The sequence below is a fragment of the Rhinolophus sinicus genome, linkage group LG01 (genome assembly GCF_036562045.2).
Source record: "Rhinolophus sinicus isolate RSC01 linkage group LG01, ASM3656204v1, whole genome shotgun sequence".
NCBI lineage: Eukaryota > Metazoa > Chordata > Mammalia > Chiroptera > Rhinolophidae > Rhinolophus > Rhinolophus sinicus.
The window spans coordinates 12,962,142-12,976,843 of record NC_133751.1 but is presented as its reverse complement, the minus strand read 5'-3'; the positions used below and the strand labels follow the sequence as shown (position 1 = coordinate 12,976,843).

Here is a 14,702-nt window from a genome sequence, read left to right as displayed (position 1 = left end):
AGCTAGACTTTTAGGTGATACTCAATGATAGTTGTTCTGTGGTTTAGTTGTAATTATGATGTAGTCCTGAGAGGACTACAGCATTTACCTACTCTACCATCTTGACCAGACATCTCTCCTCAGTTAAATTTATTCGTAGGTATTTTATTCTTTCTGATGCAGTTGTAAATGGAATTGTTTTCTTCATTTCTTTTTCTGATAGTTTGTTATTAGTTTATGAAAATGCAGTAGATTTCTGATTATTATTTTTTATCCTGCAACTTTACTGAATTTATTTATTTGCTCTAGTAGCTTTTTGATTAATTTTTTTGGGACTTTATAGATATAGTATCATGTCATAAGCAAATAATGCCAGGTTTACTTCTTCCTTTCCAATTTGGATGTCTTATATTTCCTTTTCTTGTCTGATTGCAGTGGCTAGGTCTTCCAATACTATGTCAAATAAGAGTGGTGTGAGTGGGAGTTCTTGTCTTGTCCCTGATCTTGAGAAAAATATTTCTTTTTTTCACTATTGAGTATGATGTTAGGTGTGAGTTTGTCATATGTAAATGTTCTATGTGCACTTGAAAAGAATGTGTATTCCACTGTTCTGGAGTAGAATGTTGGGGTGTGCTTTCTTGACTCACCAATTAGTCCATTGGATGCCCTTATACTTGCCCATTAAATTTTCTGTGAGTCTATTTGTACATTTCTTTAGCCACCTCTACTAGGAACAGAAAGGAAACACTGAACTGTAAAAGGGCCTCTTTGGATAAATAAGGACCAATATTATGCTTCACAGAAATCAATTTCTCAGCTATATCTGAAGGACCTTCTAGCATGTCTACCACTTCCCTGGAGTAGTATTGACATGACCTGACACAGCTACTATATCCACTTTTATAGAACCCTACTAAACCACCATCTTCTGTTCTGATAACCCCCCATTTTCCTTTTTATGGTTTATAATAATAACAATAATAACAGAGCCTAAAAACCCCTTTCTTAGGTGAGATGATAGCAATAAACTCTAGGCAGAATGGGACCTCTTCCATCTACTGGGTCTCGGCTCTGCCATGCTTCCGGCCCACAGGAGTGCCACTTGCCCAGGCCACTGTCATCAGTCTTGGGAAGCAGCAGCACCTCATGCTCAATTTGGTTCCAGTGTGAATTGTATGGCTCAGTCTCTCTCATTCAACAGTTTTCCTCATCTCAGTCAATATATACAAACTCTTCTGTCAGCTCAGTGTAACTGGACACAACATATGCTTTATTTTAAGCCATACTTGTGTATGTAATTTACCATACTTGGTAAATTAAGCCATACTTGTGATGGATATTTAATCTTTGGCATAAATCCACATCTGCGTTAACAGCTCCAAACTAACTCTTTTAGTGGTACATACTAAGTACAGATAGTAATTGTTTTAAGTGTCATCCTGTGATAGAAATCTTGCAGGGAGTTGGGGGTGGGCAGAGGATTTTGAAACTCATTGGAATTACAAATCCAAGCGAAGAGAAAACTAACAACCAAGAAGAGAAAAAAATAGCATACTATTACCATCTCTCTCTTTCTCATCTCCTCTCTCTCTCTCTCTCTCTCTCTCTCTCTCTCTCTTTCTTCTCCCTCCCTTTCAGAAGTCTAGCATTTCCCTGGATATCCTCTACTTTTTCTTATTCAAAGCAATGTTTCAATTCACCCCAAGAATCAGTTATAGCAAAGTGCATTCCACTGTTATTTCTTACATAACTGTATATTTTAAGAGTTATTTCAGGTTTGAAAAACAGTCAGGGACCATGAACATGGTAACATTCAGAACCACTTCATTCATTTATTTATTTCTTCTTTTAATTTATTCCTCATAAGAAAGTGGAAAAAGGAAAAATAACCAAGTTCATGTCTCTGTGAGGTGATACCTTTCGGTTATCAGTAAATTGTGTCTTAAAAGCAAGAGTACTTCTTCCGATGATGGGAACAGAGAATGAAATACTATGCCAATTTAAAATGCTATTACCCGCCTGCAGTCCCAATATCTTTTCCCTTAGATGACATGGTTCCTACATAGAAAGCTTTCTACAAAAAAATGTCCTGCTATTTTCCTCATCACACAGGGAGTTTCATTAGAGAAATACACCGAGGGTAGGTGCATTTGACAACAAAAGACAAATGATGTTAGTGAGCAACTCTCGATGAGGTAGTCTGCAATTTATGTGTTCAGCAGAGAACCTCTCCCTTGTCAGGTGGCGGGCTTGGCATCTGTTTCAAGAACGACATATGGCTGGTGTGAAGCCCTGTCAATATCTGTGAAGGTGTGCCTCTGCGTATTCAGGACAGAAGAGTGTGAATGCAGCAACTGTACGTAAATCTGGCATTGATCTGCGTGTACTTCCTCTTGCTGAAATGTGGCAGAAGCGGGGAAAGCAAGCCAGTTCTGCGTGATGTTTATAGGCAGCTTTTTCCTCCTCTTCCCCTCCCTCCTTGTTAAGGCCACATTCCCAGAGGTAAAACTCTCTTCACTTGCCCTTGCTTTGTTTCCGTGTAGTTGACAGTGGTGGCTACTCTTAACATTTTTTCGTCTGAGATGAGTACAGTCAGAAAGCTGAAAATAGCAGTTTTTGATGTAGCATGCACAGTCTTTCAAAATACCTAAAAAGCTTACTCCTTTTTCTCCCTCATCCAACTTAGGGCACAGGTTATAATACTTTTTCTCACACTGTAGAAGGCATAGGAGATTCTTAATCTAACTCCTACAGAATTCAAACGTTCTCTCAAATTTTATTTTAAAACTACTTACTGTCATCATGCCATCCAAAAGGCCAGTCTCGGGCCTGGGTGGGGCCTGCAATCTCTCCATGGACCACTTCTCGATGATGGATGACACATGAGGGTTATCAATATTCAGCAGCCGAAACCCAGTCATGTTTACGCCGCTGTACCTATAGAGTTCCAGATCTAAAGCAAATAAGTCCTGTGCAGTAGTCAAAATGATAAAAGTAGAAAGAGTTAATGTTTTCAGTGATTTGTATGAAAAAAGGAATTAATGATTACAGAAGCAACAAATAGATTAAAGCAAAAATGGCAGTCATTATCACATTGTTTCTATAAGAGTACATTTCCCATTAGTTTTCATTTGCATGGAGCCTGAGAAACTCTGAGGTAGTAAGCAGTTTTTATTGTCATCCATTTTTGGCAATACTGTCAGAATTTGGATAAACCAAGAAGAGGAATTCGGGTGCCAGTAATTAGCATGCCCTTGGGCACAGGATATGACATTCTGAGAAGCTAGAGAATTCTGTTTCTAGGATATAGTCACGGGGAAATTGGAAGGGATCTTTGTGTTCATTTGGTTCAATGCTTTTATTTTATAAATACGGAAACTGAGATTGTGAGTGGTGATGGGAATGACCCCCAAACGATCCACTTGTCAGTGGCAGTACCAGCGTTCTTCATCACACCTTGCTGCCTCAGGTCTTTCAAAGGAGGGGGAATTTGGAAATTGCATATGCATTTGACAGAAAGGTCATGCCTAGCAGGAAATAATACCATCCCCTGACTCGCTGAAAATAACCCATATCCCATACAATGAGGCATGAACAATGCTCCCTGGATACGAGTTCAGAATAAAAACCAAAAGATTCTCTTCAGGGAAGAAACTGGAGCATATGATTGTGTGGATATATCTTAACAGTAGAACTTGTCCCCTTTCTGGCAACGTTTCAGGAAAAAGAGTTTAACCCATGCCAGTGCTTTCCATTACCGATGAGGCTGAGTGTAAACCAGAAGTTTCTAAGTTGAATCACATTTAAAACAGACTTAATGTGACCACTTCAGCTTTTCTTATATGAAAAGGTTAGACTCTAAAATATATGATTAAAATATATATAACACATTTAGGTATAAACCAAACTTTCAAAATAACATTTAACAGGAAAAAAAACCTTCCATAAAACTTTTCTAACAATGCATGTGACTGGCTTATGAAAGCACAGGACAAGAGAGGACATTATCTGTGAGGATAGTGGTTATAAAAGAGAAGTAGCTTCAGATGCATTCCAGGATTTGCAGAAGATGCCTACAAATGTATTCTTTTGAATAACTCTTTTCTACACCATCACTCTTTCCCCAAAGAACTTTGGATTAGATGGTAGAACTACAAGAACTCTTTTCTATTCCATCATCCTTTCCCCAGAGAACTTTGGATTAGGTGGAAGAACTACAAGAGATCAGATCTGTACTTAAAATGCTACATTTCTTTTTTTTCTTTGCATTAAGTAATTTTCCTTTTTCTTTAAGTTTTGTTAATACTCATGGGTAGGAATGATAAGAATATAAAAGCAAAGCAGGGCAGAATTCAGATGAAACAAAACAAAAAAATTGCTTAAAGTGCAAATTTAAAGAATAAAACACAGAACTGAATGATACCTTTAGCACACTCAGTGAAAAGAAGGAAAGTTACTCAAGCCACAGGAGGTCTGACAGAAACTTTCAGAATGTCTATTGGATCTCTCATGGATTAAACAGTACATTAATGTAATATGCTAAAATGAATACACTAAACACGTGCAAAAAAAGGTTGGCCTACAAATTGAGGTTTCTATACAATAAAGAATGTAGAAAGTCTAAAGTCTGATTTTCACCATCCCCTTGTGATGAAGGATGAGGAAACCGAAAGTATAAGGGTAACTTGTTCATTCCTCCAGGGTCTCTATTGAAGACCAGCTTTCTTTGGCTTCATTGTTCATATTCTTTCTCAAATTTAAACAAAACTGGCTCTTAGGGGTGTGTACAGTTGGGGATGATAGAAAATTCCGAGGCATATGGTCATTTCACCTTGAGTAAAACCCAGGTGTTTATGATACAGGGGAAGGGCTGTATTTGTCAGGAGGGTAAGACATTTTCCAGGTTCCACTTGACCCTTCTGACAGAGGACCTGATCAGGACGTCAATGGTGGAGGGAAGACCATGGAAAGAGAAATGTTATTTCAGGAACTTCTGCCGTGGACCCCACAGTGCCACACTCAGGAGCAATAATGATTTGGACAACTGCCCCAGAGGATTTGTCTTATGAGGTCCTCTGCAGCCCTTATACTCTCAGACATAGTTGAGTCAGGAGTGGAATTTACTACTTCTGTCAGTAGTACATGTATGACATCTGTCTGGTCCTTGTTCCAAATTCTTTGATTTCCCTTACTCACCAGCCTACCTTGCCAGTTTTATTTGGTAACTCTTATTGAATCTCCCAGAATCTGGGTAGAATTTAGTCAGCACATCTTTACAGATTAGAAAAGGACTTTGGTTCTGTGGTTCTGTATTTTCTTCTCAATAAGAAAGTAGAGTGTGTATGTGAAGGAGTGTGGTTTATGTACGGGGAGTGGCTGTGTGTGTCTGAATTTTGAAATTGATTGAAAGCTATCACATCATTTTGATGTGTTAACTAGATCATTCTCCCATGATCTGATAATCTCTCAGAATTTAAGGAGTTATAGTTTCTTTTGAATTTCTCAAGCTTACTGCCATGCTTTTACTTATGGTGCAAAATGTTCAATGTCCAAAGCATCTTCCAAGCTGCTCATCTTGATGGTCTTCGACACGCCTGAGAGGTGACTCCTGCCTAACCCAGCTATCTAATGGACACAGGCAGGTAAATCACGTCAGACCACAGAATGCCGTGATACACTTCAGTGTACCTTCTAACGTATACTTCTAATGTATATGTTAGAATTTTAATGTATATTAAAAAATGTGTATGACGCTTCTTTATGAATAGTTTGTACTTTGACAGTTTTTATTCAATGGAAGTTTCATAAGTTTCACTTTAGTCCCTTTCTGGATGTATATGCATTGAGAGAGAGAGAGAGAGAGAGAGAGAGACCTGCTTTTGAGCATTTCTGGATTTGGAGGATTCTTAGAAAAGTAAGACAAATCTCCATGAGAATATCCTGACTTTGACATTGGTGGAGATGACTTTAAAATAAGTAGAGTTGTTTCCTACCACATGGGATGCCTTTCTACTGGATGTGCTTACCAGGGTGGTGAAAAAGTAGTGATAATATTCAGTCATCATGCCCATGAACAGAATCTGCAAAAGACAAATAAGGGGAAAGAATCAGAAGCGGGATTAGGAGAAATAGATAATTAGAAGTGTGACTGCAATAGCTTGGGGACATAGAATGGCAAGGGGCTTTGGAAATCCACAGACTCAGTAGATCAGAAACCTGGGATCAATGGCTGACGTGGAACTATGACCCCAGCCATTGACATCCATGCCAATGTTCTTTCATTATACTGTGTTTACCTTATAGCAAGTAATCAGACTGATGATCAAATTTAAAAATTGTTTGTGCTTAACAAACTTTATATTTGGAATTGTCTATAACAGCACCGGGTTTCGCCTTCCCCACGGCCTAGCTTTCTGAGTAGTCCCATGCTTAGATATATATTTTATTGATCACCTTAGCATTAGTATTTATCATAATGCCTCAGAGTAGAACTCATTAAATATTGACTTGGAAATGCTAGTATGTAGATGTTCTTAAATGAAGATTTATAAGTAAGTGTATCTGAAACCTTTCTCCCTACCCATTTCCCATCTTATCTTATAGCTAAGGAGGGGAAAAGAAGATTTGTTTCTTTGTAGATGGAAAGATGGGGATAATTCTTATACAAATTTCACACTGCCTCTTCATTCTGATTCTCAATTGCCTACTTGGGATCTTGTTAGTTTTAGACATTTTTTTGTGTGTTGCTTTTATTTGGTGAGGGATGGGAGAAAAAGGAGGTGGGCAGAAAGGACAAGGGTTCTCAGTAGAGGTAGTTTATTAAACTGTTATCTTAGTTTGGGATTTCTGGAAATGGTGTCTACTGAGAAGAAAAAGTTACAAATGGCCTGGAGCTAAATCTTCTAAATCTTTCTAAATCTTCTAAATCAAGACCATTACTTTCTTCAGAGCAGGTCACCGAAAGGACTATTTGGGTATTGTCTTTTGGTCTTTATATAGAAATGAATGGAAAATATTCAGAAACCAAACTATCAAGGCAGTTTTCCCCACAACTCTGAATAATTCTGGATGCAAATGACAATCCCCTCTGGAAGCTTTACAATCTAAGATATTCTTAGACTCCATCACAGAGACAGCCTGAATTAGAATTTCTGAGAGTGAAGACTGGATTTTTGTACTTCAAAGCAATAGTTGAGAATCACTGCTTTATGATAACATGTCTATTTGCATTACAGAACAAAGAGTTTCAAATTACTTCAAGTGAAAAGATGTATTGAAAAGGTATGGGAAGAGGCGAGACTAGTAATAAGAGGTACTGGAAGGTAGCTAACATATGTAAACTAAAACGATTTTACATGAAAGGCAATAAAGGATAAAGAGGGTATTTGCTGGTAGCATGTAACATACTGATACAACACTGTTTATGCCCTCTTTGCTAACTTGGAAACCAGAGGAATATTTACTAAAATTGTCATATCATGAAGATAAAACAAATGACAGGAAACTCTCCCTATGAATCATGAGCCCACAGCATGTATGTTACTCCTATGGTGATAACAAGACTAGACACACAAAAGGATTTTTAAAAGGGTAGAATTGCTTTAGGGCTATCAATAACATTTAAAGCCATGCATGGTGAGGTCTTGTTAGCTAGTTTCTTACATCATTGGAGCATAAAGAGCTAACCTGCAGGGGTCAGTCAGGAATCCAATTTTTCACTTTAGTCATTAGATAGTGTCACTGCAGTCAAGATTACCTCTTGAAAGGGAACTGAACAAGTTTTATGTCAAGATATATACCTGGACACTGATCTTTAAAATATTGTTTCTGGAAGTAAAAAAGAAACATAAAGGCACCTGAGTTTTCAGTTTTTCACTTGGGCTAATGTTTCTTTTTAAACTTCATTATGGAGGTGTTTGATCACCAATTGATGACATAGGGATTTTTGTTGTTGTTTTCTTTTGTTTTTTGTTTTTGGTATTGTTAAAGGGATACACAAAACAAAAAGATCTAAAATATGACATCAAAAACATAAAGTGTGGAGGGGGAGTAAAAATGTACTCCTTTCAGAATATATTTGAACTTAAATGCCTGTCAGATTAAAAAGGATTGCTATAGATATAGAATAATATATAGTAAACACAAACCAAAAACCTACAAAAGACACACAAAAAATAAAAAGAAAGGGATTCAAACAAAACACTAAGGAAAACAAGCAAACTACAAGAAAGAAGGTCAATAGAAGAAAGGAACAGAGAAGAATTGCAAAAACAACCAAAAAAATTAACAAAATGATGATAAGTACATACTTATCAATAATTACTTTATGTTCCCATAAAAAGACATAGGGTGGCTGAATAAGTGTAGCATGACCTATCTACATGCTGCTTATAAGAGATTCACTTCAAATCAAAAGATAAATACAGACTGAAAGAGAAGGGATAGAAAAAATATTTCATGCAAACAGAAGTGAAAATAAAGCTGGGGTAGCAATACTCATATGAGGCAAAATAGACTTTACACCTAAAGGAGGTAGAAAAGAACAAACAGAACCCAAAGTAAATAGAAAAAGGGAAATAATAAAAAGCAGAGTGGAAATAAATGAAATAGAGATTTAAAAAAAACAGTTAAAAAGACCAATGAAACTAAAAGCTGCTTTTTGAAAAGGTAAAATTGATATACCTTTAGCCAAACTCATCAAGAAAGAAAGAGAGCCCAAATAAATAAAATCATAAATGAAAGAGAAGTGACAACCCACACCACGGAAATACAAAGGATCAGTAATGAATACTACAAACAATTATATATATATATCAACAAATTGGACAATCTAGAAGAAATAGATAAATTCTAGAAGCATACAACCTTCTAAGACTGAGGAAAAAATAGAAAATCTAAACAGACTGAGGACTAGGAACAAAATTGAAGCAGTAATCAAAAAACTCCTAATAAACAAAACTCCAGGACCAGATGGCATCATAAGTGAATAAAGTGTGTAATCGTTTTTTCTTTTTTAAGCAACCATTTAACTAATTATTTTTATTATTTTGTCATAATACCTGGAGGCAAATATTCATTTGATATGCCTCTTATTTAATGTTAGAAAACAGTTATGAGGATGCAGTGAGTAAACAGTTAATAGGTCTACTTTTAATGCAAAATAAAACTGTCTTGGGTCCTCCAGATACACTTTTATTTGGTGTACCAGAAAAATGTTATTGATTGTTGCTTTTCCTGATTTTCCTACCTAGTGCCTGGGTCAATGCCTTCTGAGTTTTCCCTTGAATTTCTTGGACATGGAAATTAAGAAACAAGTATAGGCATGGATCATTAACTTGTCAACTTTGATGACTGTCTAGGACCCAGGAACATAAGAAAGTTCCAGATAAGAATAAAGCCAAGAGCAGCAAAGGTGGTGCTTTTGAAACAATTGTCTTTATAATGGTCTGTAGACTGGTTGGGACTGGAGCTCTGTTGTCGAATAGTAGTATACTTTATAAATGAAAGCATTGCATTCACACAATGCTTTTTTTCCCTATATGTTGGTATTTCAACTAAAAGTTATTAAGGGATTAAGAAAATGTGACATCAAGGGAAATGTCAGTTTTTCAGATAAAAATAAAAATCAATATATGGGGAGTTTTCTAACAGTTGTGCAAACCTGACTTTTTCCTAAGAAACACTACCTTCTTGGAATTTTGATACTGTACTTGTCTGCTGGACTGGTCGAGTGGTCCTGACCTAGGTCCTGACAAGTAAACACTTTTCCAAAGCAATATGGCGACGAACAAGTTCTGGCTCTATTTAAATCATTTTTAATGGCATAAAAAAATATCACATCTCACACACACTAATGTAATATAATAACATGGCTGTCAATATTATTTGGATGATGGCCTATTCCCCTTAATGGTTTCCATTAATGTGTTATTTTAATAATGTTATTATTCTTAACAGAATTATTCTTATTAAATAATCCTTTGAAGCCATTTCATTGACTTAGGTTGATAGCTGTAAAAAACCCAGCCCTTTCAATAATACTATATATCTATAATAGGATAGCACTGAGTATCTACTGCTCTTGATTTTGGAAGACCCTTAATATGGACATCATTAGTACCACTGCCACTTTCCCAACCTGAAGAGCACATAATTGGATTGCATTTCCCAGCCCTTTGAACTTGGGAGGGGCTGTGTCCTTGTTTTGGCCAAAGATGTGGTAAAGACACTCCAGAGATCTCACTCTCCCTGACAGGTAACTAGCATAGTTCTGAGAGCCAAAACTAGCAGTTTTTTCTTCTTAATAAACATAATTTTCTGTTTCATGCATACTGCAAGTTATATAAATGCTCTTGTTCATGACTTTGTTTTGATTGCTAAGGAATTGAGGGTCAAAATTGCAGGTCCTTCAATAGCAACTAATCGGGAATGTAGGGTATATATTCTATGTGTGCTAATGTCATTCAGTTTTATGTTTTTCTAACCCAATTTCCCCCTTTGTGCCACCTCCTCTCTTTCCCTTTTTAACAAATATTTCTCACTTTGTTTCAAAATGTATTTTTTGAGGCTGCTTCAATTCTTTGTCTAATAAAGATATAACAAATCAATAAATAATCATGGTTGGGAAAACCTGAAGAACTTTTTCCCATTATGAGAGATGAACTATTCAGAGCTGATTTAGCTATAGGTTGGCTTTCAACAAAATACCATTCATAGTTAATCATACTCTATGTCCTGGAAGAATCAGTGATAAGAACTCGGAAGAGACTATGATGGTGAATTTCATATGTCAGTTTGAGCCATTGGATGCTCAGATTAAACATTATTTCTGAGGGTGTCTGTGAGAGTGTTTCAGGATGAGATAAGCTTTTGAACTAGCCACTGAGTAAAGCTGGTGACTCTGGCCAGTGTGGTGAATGTGAATAGAACCAAATGGCAGAGGAGGAATTCACCCCTTTTTGCTTCCTGCCTGACTGACTGTGCTGGGGCATCTGTTTTTTCCACCCTTGGACTGAGATTTTCACTATTGGCTCTTTCAGTTTCCAGGCCTTCAGACTTGGACTAAAATTACATCACCAGCTTTCCCTGGTCTCCAGTTTGCAGATGGCAGATTGTGGGCCTTCTCAGCCTCCATACTTACATAAGCCATTTCTTCATAAACTCTGTCTCTCCCTCTTCTCTCTCTCTCTCTCTCTCTCTCTCTCTCTCTCTCTATATATATATATATATATATATATATATATATATATATATATATATATATCAATGATATATATCAATAACCAATAATTCTACTGGTACTGTTTCTTTGAAGAACCCTGACTAATACAGAGAACATACCAGAATATTTGAAGTCCTGCATACGTATGACATTTTATTCTGTCTAGATAGCGTAATCTTTAAACTAGCAAGGTGAAGGATGGCTGATATGCATTTGAAGGCTTTCTCTGTATTATGCTATTATGGAAATGCCATGTGATTATTCTGTTATTTCAGTGGCTAAAAAATAAGTACTGTTTTCTTTCATTTGTAGTGAAATTAATTGTTAGAAGGTAGAATTAAACTCAACGCCAGTTGGCTCTTGAAAGGACAGTTATAATGGTCCCATTGTTATAAACGTACACTGGGACACAGTTATTAGTCATTAGCAATAGTGGCCCTACCCTGGCCCACCTACTTTCTCAAGTTTTTGCAACAGAACTCTCATGACCTTGTTCACAGTAGCATTGACTGTCCTCTGCCTAGCCCTACTGTTCTTGGCAAAGACCATCCCTTGGTATTAGATGGGTGAAGTTATCACATACAGCCTAGCCATCCATGCCCAGACTATATTTCAGTTTGTCTTGAGAATCCTCATTCAAGTCTAAATGAAGATGACCAAGACAGTTTTTGAGGTCTAATGCCTGTAGTTGATGAGTGAGTTGGCCTATAAGATACCTGGAGAGTCTCTGGATAAAACTTCCAACACTTCCTGATATTTTAAAAAGCTTGCCTCATATTTCAACCTGATTGTTTCCCAGAAGGCAGTGCAGTACTATGGAGATGGCAACAAAAAATTCTCCACAAATTCTCAGCATCTACTGCTAAGGGAAATCCATATGTCAAAAATAATTGGTATAATGCTGTTATCGTGGTGGTAGAAACTTTCATTAGGAAAACCACTTCATGGATGGTGTAGGTACCTGACCACTGCAGTGTACACCTGAAGCTGAAGCTGAATAATAATGAATGTCAACTATAATTATATATATATTCATATTCACAGGTTGTGGAGTACAGCATAAGGAATAGAGTCAGTGGAACTGTAACAGCTATATATAATGTCAGAGGGGTAGTAGATTGGGGAGGGGGGTTGTCACTTTGTGAGGGATATAGATGTCTATTACATTGTTTTGTGCACTTGAAACTAATAATAATAATAAAAAAATGGAACCTGGTCTGCTTCTAAGCAATTTTGAGGTATTCTTGTAATATATATAAGGGTTTTTTATTACAGCTTATTTCCATCGAAAAGTAGGTACCTTGGAAGTTTATATTGACTAACTTGAAGTGTATTGCTTCTTTTATAGCCTTCTTAATATCAGGGTATGTTCTAAACCATCAGACCTAGTTTCTAGTCAATCATTTCAAGTGAACAACTTCCAAATGTGTAACTTTCATCGAGGCTAAAATAGTAGTTGTACCTCAAGACAGGAATAAGTTATTTCAGCATAGGAATAATCTGAAATCAATTGCAAAATATCAAGCCTCAGGGCAGCAGTTTTAAGAAGAAGGTTCATGCTCCGGGGTGTAGCTCTGTCTCACCTGCCAGTTGGGGTATTTTAGGCAACATCTACACCATCCTCTAAGCAGGATGTTCCTCTGGCCATACAAGTTTTCATGTCAGTTGTCAGTAAAACTAGCTAGGTATAAGTAGGCCTTTACATCAGCCTTCACTGATTAAAAAAAAAAAAAGATACTCATGCTCTATTGAATGATTATAAATCAGATCTGCAAAGAAACAGTGGAATGTATAGAAAATAGCATTGGATCCCAGAAAACACTGACATATACAAAAATACCTATCTCCTTACAAAGTAGGCTGAATAATGGCCCCCTAAAAATGTCCACACCCTAATTTCCGGAACCTATTAATAGATTACTTTACATAGAAAAAGGATCTTTTCAGATATGATTAAGGATATTGATGTAGGGAGACTTCTCTAGATTATCCAGATGGGCCCAGTAGAATCGCAAGGGTCCTTATAAGATGGAAGCAGAAGGGTCAGAAGGCAGAGCAAGGATGTAAAAATAGAAGCAGAAGGAAAAAAGGCAATGTGATGTGGGGCCACAGCCAAGGAATGAGAACAGCCTGTAGAAGCTGGAACAGATAAGGAATTGGATTCTCCCCGAAACCTTCAGGAGGCATGCAGCCCTATAAACACCTTGATTTTAGACTTTTGGTCCCCAGAGCTGTAAGAGAATAAATATGTATGGTTTTAAGACATCACATGTGTGTTAATTTGTTACTGTAGCAATAGGAATCCAATATGCCTCATTTGGTCATCTTGTGATTATAGCACATGAGATTGCATAACTTTGGCATGTTAATATCAAGTGCATGTATCAAGAGGAAAAATGATTTGTTTGAAGTTGAAAACTTTCTAAATATCCCTGTGCCCCTCCATTCACATATTCGTGCACATACTAACCACGTGCATGTCCACAGATACAAGCCACCCACAAAGGGAGTCCAGAGTTTGCCCTTCCATGGAAAGATCGTGCTGTACCATTTACAAACCCAGGCCACTTTACCTCCTGCCTCCAAGAAAAATCAAAGAAAAGCAAAGGATATTCCACAAAGTGTTGGTGACTGGAATAGCTGTATTGTTTGGGAGTGTCTTTCAGTCTTAATTCCTTTATAACCTCTCTCTCCAGAGGTATTATCAGGAGAAAGGAAGCTGAAACTAATAGATATTAATTAGCGGAGTAGAAACTGGTAGGGTTTAGTTTAGCTTCAGAAGATAATCTTACTAGGAGAGCCAGGTTGCATCACCCAGGGGCACAACAGAAGAGATAATGCTACTTAAGGAGTACCGACTGCAGACAACAGAGCAGGGTGAAAACGATTTCTCCTGGCAGAATGAAACAGGCAACCTGGGAAATAGGAGAGACTGGAGCTTTGGGAGGATTGCATACACCTAAAGAATAAACTCTCTGCAACATCCAGGGAGAACTAGTGGAAAGATGATGTGTAAGAAAGAATACATACAGTGCAAGAGGTTTTATAATGGTTGTAATAAAAATTGTACCTCAAATCTGCCTGAAGGTAACCTTTTGAGGGAGAGAGAGTCAAACAGTCATTAAATAGTGGTATTGCTGGTCTCATGAGATTTCTATAGCCTAGTAAACTCATCATGATGCTAGGTCTCCTATTCCTCAGCTCTTTTGGCTTTTTGGATGCAATATGATGCCAATTTATCTGATAACTATTAGGTTTAGCTAATAATTCTTTATGGCATGGTTTCTCAGTGCCTTAGCATCTCCAAAGAACTTTTTGAAAATACCAATGCCTGTACCCCACCCCCAAATATCTTGATTTATTTGGTCTTGGGTATGTTCTAGATATCAGTATCTGTTAAAACCACCCCAGCTGATACTTACTTACATGCATCCAGGGCTGAGAACCACTGATTTATATTAACCGAATTCATATTTTTAAGCCATAACGGTAATGACCATAG

At 37.1% G+C, this 14,702-nt stretch overlaps 1 protein-coding gene across 10 annotated transcripts in view; it reads right to left on the bottom strand.

The window, feature by feature from the left end:
* Window positions 1–14,702, bottom strand: part of GRIK1 (glutamate ionotropic receptor kainate type subunit 1) — a 358,341-nt gene that overhangs the window by 105,327 nt on the left and 238,312 nt on the right. For all 10 annotated transcript variants that reach the window (XR_012494071.1, XM_074326222.1, XM_019729910.2 and 7 more), the window contains exons 5-6: window positions 6,006–6,059; window positions 2,775–2,948 (exon numbers count right to left, since the gene is read on the bottom strand). Coding sequence is in view for 9 of the 10 variants with exons in the window: in XM_074326222.1 (XP_074182323.1) it covers window positions 2,775–2,948; window positions 6,006–6,059 (228 nt within the window). In the remaining variant the exon portion in view is untranslated. The remainder of the gene's footprint in view (window positions 1–2,774; window positions 2,949–6,005; window positions 6,060–14,702) is intronic.